This window comes from Rana temporaria, chromosome 1 (genome assembly GCF_905171775.1).
Source record: "Rana temporaria chromosome 1, aRanTem1.1, whole genome shotgun sequence".
NCBI lineage: Eukaryota > Metazoa > Chordata > Amphibia > Anura > Ranidae > Rana > Rana temporaria.
Genome location: NC_053489.1, coordinates 409,225,579 through 409,243,244, shown reverse-complemented (window position 1 = coordinate 409,243,244; position 17,666 = coordinate 409,225,579). Strand labels below are relative to the sequence as shown.

The 17,666-nt window shown below is 44.3% G+C and overlaps 1 protein-coding gene across 1 annotated transcript in view; it reads right to left on the bottom strand.

Moving 5' to 3' along the window:
- The window catches only part of FRAS1 (Fraser extracellular matrix complex subunit 1), a 660,838-nt gene that overhangs the window by 21,119 nt on the left and 622,053 nt on the right, over positions 1-17,666 (bottom strand). The window contains exons 66-69 of the mRNA XM_040324225.1: positions 16,715-16,929; positions 11,015-11,165; positions 10,506-10,613; positions 69-228 (exon numbers count right to left, since the gene is read on the bottom strand). Coding sequence (XP_040180159.1) covers positions 69-228; positions 10,506-10,613; positions 11,015-11,165; positions 16,715-16,929 — 634 coding nt within the window. The remainder of the gene's footprint in view (positions 1-68; positions 229-10,505; positions 10,614-11,014; positions 11,166-16,714; positions 16,930-17,666) is intronic.

The window sequence follows — 17,666 nt, the reverse complement described above, 5'->3', positions numbered from 1 at the left end:
AACAGAGGAAGTGTTAACAGCATGTAACATACAGTTGTAGCTAATTTACAATATCCTATTGTTCTCACCTGCTATATGAGCTGGTTGCTCTCCACAACTGATATGGAGAGTCAAAAGTCTGGGCGCTCCACAAGTGTTGAAGGTCAAACTCAATGCCACCCAGATGATCAGGAGCAATAATACGAGATTTAATTTCTGGCAATGTATGATGCTCCATAACAAACTGACCTGTTGAAAAAATGAAACAAAATTTGCTAAGGATACGTGGACATAAGTTGTGCATTGAAGAAAGAAGATTTTTACATTAGCATGGGGATCTTTACACTGGATACTGATTAAATTGTTCAGTGCCCTTTTGCTCGAGGTACTAATGGCAGCGTCAACCATATAATTTAACAAAGGGCTGGATGATTGTCTTACAACTAATATCCACAGTTATCCTTTATTTCTTAACCACCTAAGACCCGGACCATTATGCAGGTTAAGGACCTTGCCCCTTTTTGCGATTCGGCACTGCGTCGCTTTAACTGACAATTGCGCGGTCGTGCGACGTGGCTCCCAAACAAAATTGACGGCCTTTTTTCCCCACAAATAGAGCTTTCTTATGGTGGTATTTGATCACCTCTGTGGTTTTTATTTTTTGCGTTATAAACAAAAATAGAGCGACAATTTAAAAAAAAATGCAATATTTTTTACTTTTTGCTATAATAAATATGCCCCAAAAATATATATATAAAAAAAAAACGTTTTTTTTTCCTCAGTTTAGGCCGATACGTATTCTTCTACCTATTTTTGGTAAAAAAAATTGCAATAAGCGTTTATCGATTGGTTTTCACAAAATGTATACCGTTTACAAAATAGGGGATAGTTTTATTGCATTTTTATTAATAATTTTTTTTCGTGACTGCGACATTATGGCGGACACATCGGACAATTTTGACACATTTTTGGGACCATTGTCATTTTCACAGCAAAAAGTGCTATAAAAATGCATTGTTTACTGTGAAAATGACAATTGCAGTTATGGAGTTAACCACTAGGGGGCACTGTAGGGGTTAAGTGTGACCTCATATGTGTTTCTAACTGTAGGGAGGCGGGGCTGGACATGTGATGTCAGTGATCGTCTTTCCCTATATCAGGGAACAGACGATCTATGACACTGCCACAATGAAGAACGGGGAAGGTGTGTTTACACACACCTCTCCCCGTTCTTCAGCTCCGGTGACCGATCGCGGGACACCGTCGGCGATCGGGTCCCGCGGGCGCGGTCACGGAGCTTCGGACCGGGTCACGAGCGCACCGACGGCGGCACGCTCGCGACCCCACGGCTGGGCTTAAAGAGACACATACAGATACGTGATTGTGCCCAGCCGTGCCATTCTGCTGACGTATATTCGCGTGAATGGGTCCTTAAGTGGTTAAATTAAATTATGGGAATATTTTGATCCAGGTAATGTACCAGAACTTACTCGGGAGCCAGGAAGATTTTTTCCCTGCATGGCAAAATTGACAACCACTGCCCAGGGGGTCTGCTTTAGCTTCCTCTGAACCAAAACTGTAATTTATTTATTGTAATGTTGTTTACACCCATCTTCCAACTAAAAAATACTCTTAAAAAGATTTTGTGAAACTATTCATAATATTTAGCAGTATCAGTTCATTCCTAGTTTTAAGCTTTAACTATAGGTAACCATTAAAGGAACTCCAAATTTCCAACTTTTATTTTGTTTTTGTCAATGTAATCATATTGGGTGAATATTTTCCCATTGTGGGATTGTCCTACTTTTTATACTTGTAGGACTCAGAATGTAATCTTTTAAAATTATTTTTCTTTCTCCATAATCCAGGTCTCTCATCTATTCGCGATGTTATCCATCTGCCCTGCATTATATATTATGCCCCTTACTCGTTCTGGAGCGTGCATACTTTTATAAGTCCAAATCTAATTTTGGTATATAAATTGAAAAGAAAATGCTGGGGAGGGGTAGGAGGGTATGATTGTGAGCAGACAGAATTGATTCATACCTTTGTGTTTTCATGTACATTATCGACGATAGCGCATTTTTATTGTCCTCAACAAGCCCTATAATGCTCATCACATAAATATGAACTTGCATCATTTAAAAAAAATGGCCAACCTTTGCATGCAATGAGGTGCATTAAAACACAGTAAATAAAATACATAGGTGAAATGGACCTTAAGGTTAGTTTGTGTCAGTATGGAGAAGAGCAGAGAAGGAAGGCAGACATATTGAGCATGACTGATTAAGATGTTGAAAATCTTAACTAAATAAATTGGAGCCGAGTTCACTTTGCATACCCAATCACATGCAGATTAAATGCATTTAAAATAAATTTGCTTTTCACATGATTAAATATTTAAAGTGGATCTTCACTCTATTTGCTAGGTGAACATTCTCAATTCATTTAGTGAAGGCACAACAAACCTGTGTTTTTTCATACATTCCCTAGTGCTCTGTTTATGCACACCATTGTATTTACAGGTCCTCAGCCCCCCCAGAATCTTAGAAGCCTGCCAGCCTTAAAATGTAATCATACAGAAGCCATTTCTAAGCAGTTAAAAAACCTTAGGACCAGCTTTTTAAGTCTTTGTGGTGATCATTACTTTACAACACATGCAACTAGAGAGGTAAGCAAATGCTTGTTTTTACATAGTAGGGTTTAAAAAAGACACAAGTCCAACCTATGTGTGTAATTATATGTCAGTATTACATTGTACAGGTGGTCCCTGGGTTACAAACAAGATAGGGACTGTAGGCTTATTAAGTTGTGTAGCTCCAGCCAAAAAAATAAATTTTTAAGCTTTTTGGATAGCATAGGGAAGGCTTATCACCCCTGTAACATTTGTTTTGCTGTCTGTGCCCCTGTTCAGAAGATTTTGCCTCACTTTCTGTCCCAATGACAATTAAATAAAACATTTTCTGGGTTATCCGGGAAACAAGGATTGGTGATAAAGCATCAGTGGCGACACCTTTTTCCCATATTAACCCTTACAGGAGAGAATTTCCCTTCCTAGGGAAAGATTTCCTCTCACTTCCTGTTGTCTCCCTACATTTGTAAGTAGGAGTCGTTTGTAAGTCGGATGTTTGTAAGTAGGGGACCGCCTGTATATTCCTGTATATTGTGGTCATTCAGGTGCTTATCTACCGTATATACTCGAGTATAAACTGACCCGAATATAAGCCAAGGCACCTAGTTTTACCAAAAAAAAATGAGAAAACTTATTGGCTCGAGTATAAGCCTAGGGTGAGAAACTTTTTTCTGGAATATCTGTCTTGCATGCCTACAGTTCGCTAAATATAGGCATACTGTGACGGACAGTATCTTTTGTATTGTTTTTATAATGATCTTCGTTTCATCATTATTGATATTGTTTCTATTATATTTACGCATTGTAATAAATTTATACTTTTTTATGAATTTTTGTTGCTTTATATTTGTTGCCTAAAAAATCCCACCCCTATTGAGTTTTTTTCAGTTTATAGGGTGAGAAATTCAGCAGCTACTGTAAGTGGAAAAGGGGGTCAACAATGTCCATTTGCAGCTTCACTGTGCCCATTTGCAGCTTCACTGTGCCCATTTGCAGCTTCACTGTGCCCATTTGCAGCTTCACTGTGCCCATTTGTAGCCTTACTGTGCTCATCTGCATGCCTCAGCCTCACTATGCCCATCTGCATGCCTCACTGTGTCCATCTGCATGCCTCACTGTGTCCATCTGCATGCCTCACTGTGTCCATCTGCATGCCTCACTGTGCCAATATCCCTACCTGATCTGTGCTTCATGTACCGGCGCTGTGTCCATCTGCAGCATTATGATCTCCGGCGCTGTGATATGCACTCTAGTCGGAGGGCGTGTAGTGTAACAAAGCCCCGCCTCATCCTCGTCTGTGACGGAACACTGACTCAGTTTCCCAGCAATGAGTCAGTGTTCCGCCTATCACAGATGAGGAGGAGGCGGGGTTTCGTTACAATGCACGTCCGCCGACTAGACTGACATTACAGCACCGGGAGATCAGGCACACGAGGCTGCAGATGAACACAGACTCGAGTATAAGCCGAGGGGGGCATTTTCAGCACCAAAAAATGTGCTGAAAAAAATCGGTATATACGGTAATAGTTTTTTGAAACTATCGATGTTCCCCGCTTAAACCACCGCCTGTGAAAGTAAATTCCACATCCTTGCGCTCTTACAGTACAGAAACCCTCTATGCAGTATGGCAGAGCGTTGGGTCTAGAAGGAAGTTGTGACCCAGAATTCTCAGCCGGACGCGTTAAGGGGCTCCAGGGAGCTTGTAACATGAAGAGAAAACTGTTTTTTCAGTTTCCTATAAAAGTCCACTTTGGGACTTGGAGCCCGGGGATTTTTGAGAGATCCGGGTGGGATGAAATCCCCAGTCCTGGGTTCTGATTTTGAAACCAGCCAGCATACTGATTGGTCAGGTGTGTGCTGGGCTTTTAGTAGTAACCTGACCATAGTTTTGGGCTCCACCCTGGCAGATAGGAAGTATGAGTACCAGAAGTCAGGAGGGCTTCACAGGGGAGCCAGTGCAGCAAGAGGCTGCTAGCTATATGCACCAAGGTGGTCGGTGAAACAGTCTGTACGAGACAAACAAGGGACTGGAGTGTAAGGCCAGAGCAGCAGTGCTGCAAGTGAGAGCCAACTAGGTGAATGTCATTTTGTTGATGGACAAAGGAATGATGAAAACCCCTGCGAGGGAAACCTATGTTTGTTTGCTGAACTTGCTTTTAATAAAAATGGGGAAGCAAAGCCCTTAAAAGGAAGAACCAGTGAGTGGCGGTGTCCTTAAAGCCCTACATTTGACGCAAGTCCTTTACAGCAGTGGCCACGAGTCTTATTAAACTCCCTTCCGCAGAAAAGTTTTATTCCTGTTGTGGGGTAACCAGTATGGTATTTGTAAATTTAAATCATATTCCCTTTCAAGCGTCTTTTCTCCAGAGAGAATAAGTTCAGTGCTCGCAACCTTTCTTCATAATTAATATCCTTCAGTCCTTTTTTTAGCTTTTGCCCTTCTCTGTTCTCGCTCCATTTCCAGTACATTCTTCCTGAGAACTGGTGCCCAGAACTGGACAGCATACTCCAGGTGAGGCTGGACCACAGTCTTGTAGAGAGAATTATTGCTTTATCTCTTGAGGTTATTGTGATACATTTGCCTATATGTCTCAGTGTACTGCTCCCTGCTAGCCATGGGTAGAGGTAGAAAGGAATTTCATGTGTGATTCATTCCTCTGACAGGTTATTGACGTGCTAATGTCCCCTCACTATTCTAAACGTTAATTGATCTATTGTGTTGTGTGAAGAAGACCTGTGTTTACCCTTAAAAGATGTGTATTGTATCATCAGGCTAAATGATTAGAGAAGTAGTATGTTAATTATTCTGATTGCTTCAGTGTAGTAATTAACTCCAGTGATGTCTTTATCTAAAGAAACGTGTCTGCATGGTCGGCTCCGACTTGTCTCCTATAATCTGTATGGGAAACCCCACTGTGTGAGGGGGGCGTTCCTAACAGGCTGTAACCACATATAAGCTGAGTTTTTGTGTCAATAAAGTGTCTTGGTTCCAGCATCCAGTCTTGACTCATGTGTGGGGAATCCTGTGATGTTCTTGTATGGAGAGGAGGGAATGCTTGACGGGGATATCATACCGATACCGTCACAAATTGGTTGGCAGCAGCGGGATCTTCCCTTCTACTCTCCTTCACACCCGGATTCCAAGCAGACACTGGAAGAACTACTGGAAGGATTGCTAGCAACAAAACCAAGCGGGTCATCATAGCGGAATCAATGGAGATAGACCAGGAGGACGGGATTGCAGCAACGCCAGCAGTACAAGAGATGGATACACCAGTGATTCAGGAGGAGGAATCGCCAGCCAACAAGCTAATGAGAGAGAAGCTAGCGTGGTTCGGCCCGAACCCAACGCCGGATGTGGTGCTGAAAGTGATGGACATGTTAGTAAACGCAGAACTACAGAAGGCTAAACAAATAAGGGACGCAGAACTACAGAAGGCTAAACAAATAAGGGACGCAGAACTACAGAAGGATAAACAAATAAGGGACGCAGAACTACAGTTAAAACTGGCAGCAGTCCAACAAGCAGCCGCACCTTCTCCGAACAGTGAGTACAGCACAGCAGACGCAAGGAAGATTCCGTTTAGCGCTTTTAAAGCTTTTGATGAAAAGGACTGTGAAATTGATAACTACCTGGCGGATTTTGAGCGACAATGTAACCTGCACCGAATAGCTAGAAGAGAGTGGGTTGCAATATTGTCAGGCAAACTGTCAGGCAAAGCTTCTGATGCTTTCCGGACCGTGCCAGATCAGGATATCCATAGCTACGCCCGGGTTAAAGAACTGCTCCTGGCTCGTTATGCAGTAACCCCAGAGTCCCACCGACAGAAGTTCAGGGACTCACGCAAAACCACGAAAGACTCTTACGCGGAATGGGCATGCCAGCTGTCCCTGTCGGCCTCTAACTGGGTTAACAGCAGCCAGGCCACCACCGCAGAGGACATTTTGCAACTAATGCTCCTGGAGCAATTTTACAATCACATCCAGACGGATGTCAAAGATTGGGTGAGAGATTGCAGGCCCATGACTCTACCAGAGGCTGCGAAGTTGGCGGATGAATATGCGGATACTCGCAAGACAAACCAGGTCACACCATGGGTACAACCTCCACGACCAACGGCGCCCTCACACCCACCAGCCGCTAGATACCAACCTCCTAACAGACCGGTGACATCTAGCCCTCGCTATCCACGCCAGGAGGACAACGAACAACGCTGCTTCCGGTGCAAACAGTTGGGTCACTTCAAGCAGAATTGCCCCATGAATGACAACACCAGGTCAAATTGGTCTCAACCTGGGTACCGCCCACCAGCAGCAGCCCATTGTGTAGACTCGGCTTGGGATCCCCAGGAGCTGGGTCAGGAAGAACCATTGGGCACCCCTTACGAAGCCCTCATGGTACAATCTGCTATTACGGACAACAGGGAACACCATTGTCAGCTGGTCATGGGCTCCAGCCCTGAGCCGGAGGGGCTCTGGAGGGAGCTGGGCAGAAAGAGGCACCGCCGGCCATCCTTCAAGAAGAAGAGGTCCTGGAAGTCATATAACCAGCGGACCTGGGAGGAGAAGAAGCGACTGGAGGAGAGGGAGTCGCAGCGGGCGTCCCAGATGCGGGCCGAGATGTTCGCCAAGGGCCCACCGGTGGCCCCTTACACCACCACCCAGTTCCTGATGATGAAGGACCACGTGGAGAGCCTGCAGGACATGAGCAAGCAGGATCTGATCCGTGAGTACATAGAGCTGGAGGAGTGCATAAGCCGCATGGAGGAGGAGAACAACCACCTGAGGTCACAGCAGGCTGACCCCCCCAGGCTCCATGAACTGGAGATGGAGCTGGAGAAGCTCCAAGAGGAGAACCGGCGGCTGCGGAGGGAGCAGGGGGTGGCTGACCTTATGGGGCTCTGAGTCCCCTCTCTCCCCCCCCCCGGACTCTGAGCACCAGTGCTACAGCATGTCAACAAATATAACTTTTCCTTTTTATGAATCTCCTGTGACTGTCACTTCAGAGCCATAACCTGCCCCCTCCCATAGCGGGACACCTAGACGGCGGCGCACAGACCCATTCGCTGTCTTCACACTGACTTCTGGTGACTTTGCAGATCGCACAAAGACTTGGGGACTGACCGGCGTGTGATCTGACGACCCGGTGACATACCTGAGTCTGAAGCAGTTGTCAAGGGAGGTCAGTCATGCCAAACGGAGTTAACCTCGGACTAAAAGCTCTGAACCCGTCAACCCTACTGGACCAGGGAAGGTCCAACCGGATTTGCCGGAGCAGGGAGCAAAAGGGGGGCCATTGTGATACATTTGCCTATATGTCTCAGTGTACTGCTCCCTGCTAGCCATGGGTAGAGGTAGAAAGGAATTTCATGTGTGATTCATTCCTCTGACAGGTTATTGACGTGTTAATGTCCCCTCACTATTCTAAACGTTAATTGATCTATTGTGTTGTGTGAAGAAGACCTGTGTTTACCCTTAAAAGATGTGTATTGTATCATCAGGCTAAATGATTAGAGAAGTAGTATGTTAATTATTCTGATTGCTTCAGTGTAGTAATTAACTCCAGTGATGTCTTTATCTAAAGAAACGTGTCTGCATGGTCGGCTCCGACTTGTCTCCTATAATCTGTATGGGAAACCCCACTGTGTGAGGGGGGCGTTCCTAACAGGCTGTAACCACATATAAGCTGAGTTTTTGTGTCAATAAAGTGTCTTGGTTCCAGCATCCAGTCTTGACTCATGTGTGGGGAATCCTGTGATCTTCTTGTATGGAGAGGAGGGAATGCTTGACGGGGATATCATACCGATACCGTCACAGTTATCCCCCAATATTCTGTTTAATTTGTTAGCAGCAGCTTACATTGCATGCCATTGCTGCGCCTATCAGCTACTAGGGTCCCTTTCCATCCTTGATACCCCCAGAGGCCCCCCCCCCCCACAGTGAGAAGATTGCATTCATATTTTTGCCACCCAAATGCATTATTTAAAAATTTTCCTCATTAAACCTCATTTGCCATGTCGGTGTCCACCTCATTAATTTGTTCAGATCTTCTTGCAAGGTTTCCACATCCTGCAGAGAATGTATTGCCTTGCTTAGCTTAGTATCATCCGCAAATACAGAGATTGAACTGTTTACCCCATCCTCCAGGTCGTTTATGAACAAATTAAATAGAATTGATCCCAGCACAGAACCCTGGGGGACCCCACTTTCCACCCCTGACCATTCTGAGTACTCCCCATTTATCACTACCCTCTGAACTCGCCCTTGTAGCCAGTTTTCAATTCATGTACTCACCCTATGGTCCATGTACAGTAAACGTTTATGGGGAAGGGTGTCAAATGCTTTTGCAAAATCCAAATACACCATGTCTACAGGCCTTCCTTTATCTAGATGGCAGCTCATCTCTTCATAGAAGGTTAATAGATTGGTTTGGCAAGAACGATTCTTAAGGAATCCATGCTGATTATACAGTTTTCATTACTAAAATGTTGTATATAGTCTATTATCATCCCCTCCAGGAGCTTGCATACTATTGATGTTAAGCTTACTGGTCTGTAATTCCCAGGGATGTAGTTTGGCCTTTTTTTAAATATTGGTGCTACATTGGCTTTTTTCCAATCATCTGGTACCATTCATGTTAGACTGCCAGTAAAAATTAAGAACAATGGTCAGGCAATTACTTGACTGAGTTCCCTAAGGACCCTCGGGTGCAAGCCATCAGGTCCTGGAGACTTATTAATGTTAAGTTTTCCAAGTCTATCTCTAATTCTGTCCTCTGTTAGCCATGAGGATGCTTCCTGTGATGTGTCATGAGGATAAACACTGCAGTTTTGGTTACTGAAGTCCCCCAATTCCCTGGCGAAGACTGAGGAGAAGAATAAATTCCATACCTTTGCCATCTCCTCATACTTTGTAACCAGACTTCCTTCCTCATTCCTTATGGGGCCAATATGGTCTGTCCTCCCTTTTTTACTGTTTCTATACTTTTTGCTCTCCTCCGCTATGTGTCTTTTGTGTATTATCTTAGCCGCCCTAATTGCACCCTTACATTTCTTGTTGCATTCTTTGTAAAGTCTGAATGCTGATGATGATCCCTTAGCCTTATATTTTTTGAAGGCCGTGTCCTTTGCTTTTATATGCATTTTTACATTGGAGTTAAGCCATCCAGGACTTTTGTTTGCTCATTTAAGTTTATTTCCCAATGGGATGCACTGGCTCATGCCCTTATTTAATAGGGTCCTAAAGCAAACCCATCTCTCCTCCATGTTCTTTGTTCCTAAGATTCTATCCCAATTTATATTGTTTTAAAGCTCTTTTGAAATGGTTTAGAATATGTATATAATTTAAAGTACAACTAAATTATAAATGAAATATTAGAGTGGAGAGGGAATGGAACACATGTCAGGTTTTTATTGATGCCTGTGCCCCCGTTAGGGAGATTCACCCTATCCATTTGTCTTGTTTGTTGATATCATTGAAAGTGAAATTAAAAAAAAACTTCCAATTTTGGGCTGTCTCCAGAATAGTAGAAGAGGAGAAATCTTCCAGTGGGGACACTAGTCCTGGTGACAACCAGGGGTTCCCTGACTTTGGAAGGATTTTCTATCACTTAATGTTTTAATTATGGGACAAGAAGTGATGAGAAATCTCCCCAGTCCCAAATGAGACAGAGATGGTACAGTATAACCTTCCCCTACTCTATCCAAAATGAAAAAAAAATAGCTTTAGTTCTGCTTTAATGTCCATGGTCTGGGTACTTTAATGTCGATAAAACATTTGAGCTTAGATACTCGAATCACAAAGCTTTGACTGTAAATTCATTAGAAAATGATCCTAATGTTATGTTAGCTTTGAAAATGGACCTTTATGAGATTTATATTAGTATGAGTGTTACCTCTGAATTTGGCATGAGTTTTAAACTCTATCACCAGACGTCCATCTTCACGAATATATATGCGAATGATCTGGAGCCTAGCAGACAGAACACTGTCTGTCTGTATACCTGTAAAGTAAAACAAATACTCAGTGTCAATATTTTACAGACTGGACAATGTTATGATTTCTGCCAAGTTCCCCAGTTACGTTTTTGGCACAGTAAACTGTTGAATTCAGCGATTTCCAATAATTCTTTATTAATATCCACAATGCTCATTTCCAAAGTACAATCACTGAACATTCACAGCACATTTACCAATATCTTCACAGCATTCACCCTTCACAGGCAACAAATGACAGCAAATTCAGGCAGACAAATGTGCTTGGATTTTCCCAGTAGGAACACTATATTATACTTATTTTTTTCGCCAACTGGCTGAACACAAACGCTACATTGCTAATAACCTGATTTGTTTTTTAATAGTCAAGTCTATAGTAATATACTTTAATGGTGAGAATAAATCTTACCAGTTCTCCAGAGGACTGTGTCATAGAAGAAGGAGAATTCCATCTCTGTGTGGTGCTCCAGTGATGCCCATCCTCTGGGTGCAGTCACATATATGTACGATACGTAGAGGGGAACATGAACGGTTAAAAAGGACTGGGCCGAGTCTCTCACCTTTAAAGGGTTATGAATAAAGATAATTGTTGCATTAAACATATAATATTCTAATGTTACAACTTACTTGTGACAGGGGTTAGCAGAGTAGCAGAAGTATAGTGCAAATCCATATTTTTTAGTTCTAGATCATCTTAGCATCACAAAAGCTGAAGAAACAACTCATAAACCATACTTCATTTTATTACGTAGGATCTTAGCATAACTGTTAATTTGGCCCCACATTAGAAATATATATATTTAAATTTAAGTGCATGCTAAGTAATGTGTAAAGGCCTATTTATATGTTTACATTGCATTGTGTTAGCATATGTTGCACTGACGTGTTGTGTTAGGGCACCCTATTACAATGAACCATAATGCATTCAAAATAAAGAAAAGCACAAAGTGCGCATGTACTGCCATTCTTTGCACATTTTACCATGCTTTACTGCAATGCTGAGGTGTGAATGGGCCTTTAGTAAATGACCTGATGGTAATTATTACCTGTCAATCCATAGTGTAGTACATTTTACTTGGTGCACAGGCCCCCCACCCCCAGTGGCTGCATAAACCCATTCATAGAGGCACTCTGCATCTCAAACTGAGCAGTACAATCACATTTACACTGTTTAAAATATCTAGCGCATAAACTGGGTAGTGGGAGGTTAGGGAACACCACTAACACCCCAAACCTGTACACAAACAAGACTTTTCACTAGGAAGACATCAGACATAATATATTTTAATATATGCTTGCTGGACACGCTGTGCATCCCTAGTGTATACTGCTGTACATACGTACAGCAGTATACACAGTATATACGCATTGAAATTTTGAAGTATTTTTTTATTTATTTTTTGCACATTGCACATCCTTTTGGAGCACCGCTAGCAGTGGACTTTTCACTATTGGAACACTTTGGGGCAGATCCACATACATCTGCGCTGTGCGCAGCGTTTGTAAGATACGCTACGCCACTGTAACTTACTTTTCTTTGGTTTGAATCCTCAACGAATTTGCGCCGTAAGTTACGGCGGCGTAGTGTATCTCTCGCAGCGTAAGGGCGCGGAATTCAAATGGATCTAATGGGGGCGTGTTTTATGTCAATACGTCGTGACCCGACGTAAACAACGTTTTTTTGTAACTGCGCATGAGCCGTCCCTGGCGGTATCCCAGTGCGCATGCTCGAAATTAAACCGGAACAATGCTTACGACGGTGACGTCATTCTACGTCATTCTACGGAAATTCCTATTCGCGAACAAGTTACGCAAACGACGTAAAAAAATTCTAATTTGTACGCGGGAAGGACGGCCATACTTAACATTGAGTACGCCTCAGTATAGCAGCTTTTAACTATACGCCGGAAAAACCTGAACGCAAACGACGGAAAAAAAAGCAACGGGCCGACGTACGCCGTAAATAGCTCATTTGCATACTGGACGCGGTTTACGACGGGAACGCCACCTAGCGGATCTAGCCGAGATGCCGTTGTATCTTGTTTTGAGGATTCAAAACAAAGATACGACACGGGAATTTTGAAATTACGCCGGCGTATCGATAGATACGCCGGCGTAATTTCTTTGTGGATCTTCCCCTTTGTGAATAGATTTTTTCTTTGCTGTTCCATATTGACAATTGTTTGCGGTTTCATAATATTGATAACTGTTTGCTGTTTCATATTGAAATTCCTGGTATTTTGCATATTGCACATCTAAGGTGTTTTGATAGAATTTATATTCTAATGGTCTTTTGTATTTACACATATATATTTTTTCTTGATTGTTTATCCATTTAGCATATTTATTAGCAACTTTGCACTTAATCTAGCACGTTATGTGCAGCATTTGCACATAATTTAGCACTTAGTCTAATAGTATCTCATGGTTTGGTTGTGAGTGGTTGTACCGGCGCAAATAAATATTAAATATTGCATGTTAATATAAATTCAATTATTTGGTCTGCTGCAGTTGTGGTGTACTCCACCAGGTGTTGCAGTTGTGCAAAATATTAAAGTGTATTCGTACAGTTTGTACTCCTGCGCTGACCTTAAAATATAAATGAATATGTGTATATCCGTGACATTCATACACCAGCTCTTGTGAATCGTTATCTCTAAATCTGTGATACATTCACATATATAGAAACAAAATGTAAAAATTATATAAAACACTAAATATATGAACCCCTTCTCCCCTGCAAACTCTTAAGCGCGTCTGCGCTATTAATCAAAATACGAAACTATAAATACACTAAATAGTCCAGTGCAATCGTGCATTAATACAATGTCCTCAAAAAGCGTGCCTCCAGTAAGTGCAGGAATTTGTGCCTTGCTGCAAAAAAAAATTTGTGACTTTGCCACCTTATAGTGTCACCACCACCTCCTATTGCGCTATGCTCTCACCAGATTCAAAAAGGTAAACTGCATATAATCATATGGTGTACGGTTTCCTCTTCTGGTTCCCGAATCTCTGCGCTCCAACTCTCTATGGGTTCTCTTATACTCCCAAGAAGAAAAAAGGCCCATATGGTGTAGTACGTTTTAACAAGTTTTATTCATTTTTTGCAGCAAGGCACAAATTCCTGCACTTACTGGAGGCACGCTTTTTGAGGACATTGTATTAATGCACGATTGCACTGGACTATTTAGTGTATTTATAGTTCCGTATTTTGATTAATAGCGCAGACGCGCTTAAGAGTTTGCAGGGGAGAAGGGGTTCATATATTTTGTGTTTTATATAATTTTTACATTTTGTTTCTATTTAGAGATAACGATTCACAAGAGCTGGTGTATGAATGTCACGGATATACACATATTCATTTATATTTTAAGGTCAGCGCAGGAGTACAAACTGTACGAATACACTTTAATATTTAATAGTATCTCATGAATTGCATTTTTCTTAATTGCAATCAATTTTGTCTTGGATCAGCGCAGTAACACATTTTTTGCATATATATTTTTTTTACCTCCTTGTTTGGAGGCACATACAGTACCGCAGCAGATCACTCATATATATTTATAAAACACCTTTGCGCCGGTGACATTCACATTACAGTAGGTGAAGCCGATTTTGTGTCAATCTCGCTCTCTTTCTCAGCGAGATTGAGCACCTACGAGCCCCATCGCGGGAGCCAGCGCCGAGCTGGCTTGCCGCGATGGAGACAGAGCCGTCATAGAAGCGACGGGAGATCCGACTTGGATTCCCGCCAATTCTACACGTGTGCGGCGTTTGTTATGAATCCTGAGGGGGAAGTCCCCGCCGGATTTTAAATAAAAATCCGGCATGGGTCCCCCCCCCTCAGGAGCATACCGGGCCCTTAGGTCTGTTATGGGTTGTAAGGAGAGCCCCCCTACGCCGAAAAAAACGGCGTAGGGGGTCCCCCTACAATCCATACCAGACCCGTATCCAAAGCACGCTACCCGGCCAGCCAGGAAGGGAGTGGGGACGAGCGAGCGCCCACCCCCCTCCTGAGCCGTACCAGGCTGCATGCCCTCAACATGGGGGGGTTGGGTGCTCTGGGGCAGGGGGGCGCACTGCGGCCCCCCCACCTCAGAGCACCCTGTCCCCATGTTGATGAGGACAGGGCCCCTTCCCGACAACCCTGGCCGTTGGTTGTCGGGGTATGCGGGCGGGAGGCTTATCGGAATCTGGGAGCCCCCTTTAATAAGGGGGCCCCCAGATACCGGCCCCCCACCCTAAGTGAATGAGTATGGGGTACATCGTACCCCTACCCATTCACCTGCAAGAAAAGTGGTAAAAACACAAATAAACCACACAGTGTATTAAAATATTTTATTTTTCTGCTCCGGAGGCCGCCCCCTGTCTTCTTTATTAGCTCTTTTACCAGGGGGAGCTTCTTCTTTGACGTCTTCGGGTGGGTGGGGGCCGCCGTCTGGTTCTCTTCCACCGCCGGGGGGGGATGGCTTTTAAAAAAGCCCCCACCCCCCGGCGGGTTTCCTCCGGCGTCTTCGGCGGGGCTCTTCTTCTTCCGCTATCCCGACGGGTCTTCTCAACTCTCCGGGGTTCTCCTTCTGTCTTCGCCGCTCTCCGTTGTTGACTCGTCGCACCCCGGTTCTTCGTCTCGCAGTCCGGTCCCTTCTTCCGTGCTGTACGTCTTCTTCTGTGCTGTGAGTTCTTCTTCCGCGCTGTGACGTCATGTTCTTCACTTCTCTTCTTCTCCCCATGTTGACTCGCCGGTCCTCCTCGCTGAAATGACGGATGCGCGCCTTGCATCGGACCTATATAGGCCTCGCAGTCCCATCATGCTCTGTACCTACCCATTTGATACCTACCCACGTGGGTAGGTATCACATGGGTAGGTACCAGAGCATGATGGGATTGTGAGGCCTATATAGGTCCGATGCAAGGCGCGCATCCGTCATTTCAGCGAGGAGGACCGGCGAGTCAACATGGGGAGAAGAAGAGAAGTGAAGAACATGACGTCACAGCGCGGAAGAACTCACAGCACAGAAGAAGACGTACAGCACGGAAGAAGGGACCGGACTGCGAGACGAAGAACCGGGGTGCGACGAGTCAACAGCGGAGAGCGGCGAGACCCCCCGGATAGCGGAGAAGACCCGTCGGGATAGCGGAAGAAGAAGAGCCCCGCCGAAGACGCCGGAGTTAACCCGCCGGGGGGGTGGGGGCTTTTTTAAAAGCCACCCCCCCCCGGCGGTGGAAGAGAACCAGACGGCGGCCCCCACCCACCCGAAGACGTCAAAGAAGAAGCCCCCCCTGGTAAAAGAGCTAATAAAGAAGACAGGGGGCGGCCTCCGGAGCAGAAAAATAAAATATTTTAATACACTGTGTGGTTTATTTGTGTTTTTACCACTTTTCTTGCAGGTGAATGGGTAGGGGTACGATGTACCCCATACTCATTCACTTAGGGTGGGGAGGCCGGTATCTGGGGGCCCCCTTATTAAAGGGGGCTCCCAGATTCCGATAAGCCTCCCGCCCGCATACCCCGACAACCAACGGCCAGGGTTGTCGGGAAGGGGCCCTGTCCTCATCAACATGGGGACAGGGTGCTCTGAGGTGGGGGGGCCGCAGTGCGCCCCCCTGCCCCAGAGCACCCAACCCCCCCATGTTGAGGGCATGCAGCCTGGTACGGCTCAGGAGGGGGGGGGGGCGCTCGCTCGTCCCCACTCCCTTCCTGGCTGGCCGGGTAGCGTGCTTTGGATACGGGTCTGGTATGGATTGTAGGGGGACCCCCTACGCCGTTTTTTTCGGCGTAGGGGGGCTCTCCTTACAACCCATAACAGACCTAAGGGTCCGGTATGCTCCTGAGGGGGGGACCCATGCCGGATTTTTATTTAAAATCCGGCGGGGACTTCCCCCTCAGGATTCATAACACGCCGCACACGTGTAGAATTGGCGGGAATCCAAGTCGGATCTCCCGTCGCTTCTATGACGCGCTTGCTGGGATGTGCTGTCACTATTCCAGTGAGTGTGAGATGCCGGCGAGATCTCGGCACCCTGTCGCCGAGAATCAGCGCGACGCTGTCGTGCTAAAAGCACAATATCACAAACACCTACTGTACTTAATAATACGACAGAACAGTACCTGAAAGTCAGCTGTTACAGCACCACTACAGACGTCAATAAGTTCAGTCATGTCATAATATGCATCAAAGGTCCAAATGCAGCTCTTCAGGTTCAGGTGTTTGTATAATTGCACAGTCTTTGGCTCTCTCACATTAGGATCAAACTGGTATGGTCGGTCATAACCAGGACCCACAGCGATGCTGTCATATGTCACCTCATCTAAGAATCCGGCCTCTGAAAACATAAAATAATTATGAAAAAGAGGGGTGTACTGCGCTAATTCGATAAATAGTAAAGCGGCAACTGAAAATTGTATACAATACTAATAATAATGGTCAAAGGAAGAGCTGTGCTGTTGTAAGCAAAATGTGACACTAGTGACAATGAAGTGCTAGATAAATATCAATTAAAATTATAAAACACTGTTGAGTGGAAAAAAAAGTATATCTGTAAATAGGTCTATGAAACCTCAAAAAGATAACAAGAAGGGGTTAATTCCTAAATTAGGTAGAAACCTGAAAATTATCAAGTGAATAAATAGCAGTCCGTGTGAACAAACAAAAAAAAAACTTAGGAATACCATTAACAATAGCGTCACAGGTAAAAAAAAATTGAATATATTAAAAAATACAAATGCAGAATGTCCATATAAACTTAAATATCCCCAGTGTTCAACGAATACAATAGTCCAGGAAAAAGTGCTGACAGGATAGTGCCTCCACCAAACAATAACACGATCGTTTACCAGATGGATGTGATCTCTAATTATAGGAGATCAATATGCACATATGGTTGATATCCCAGCCTGGGGTCTCTATTGGTAGCATAAATCTCTCAGTGTAGTTCGATTTTGCATAGAAGATGTCTCAAACAACGTAGCAATTCAGGATGCACCACATAAAAAAAGGAAGGGACTGGCATAGCGTAAAACCCTTAAACCTCACGCATTGTGCGCCAGACCCGGAAGATAC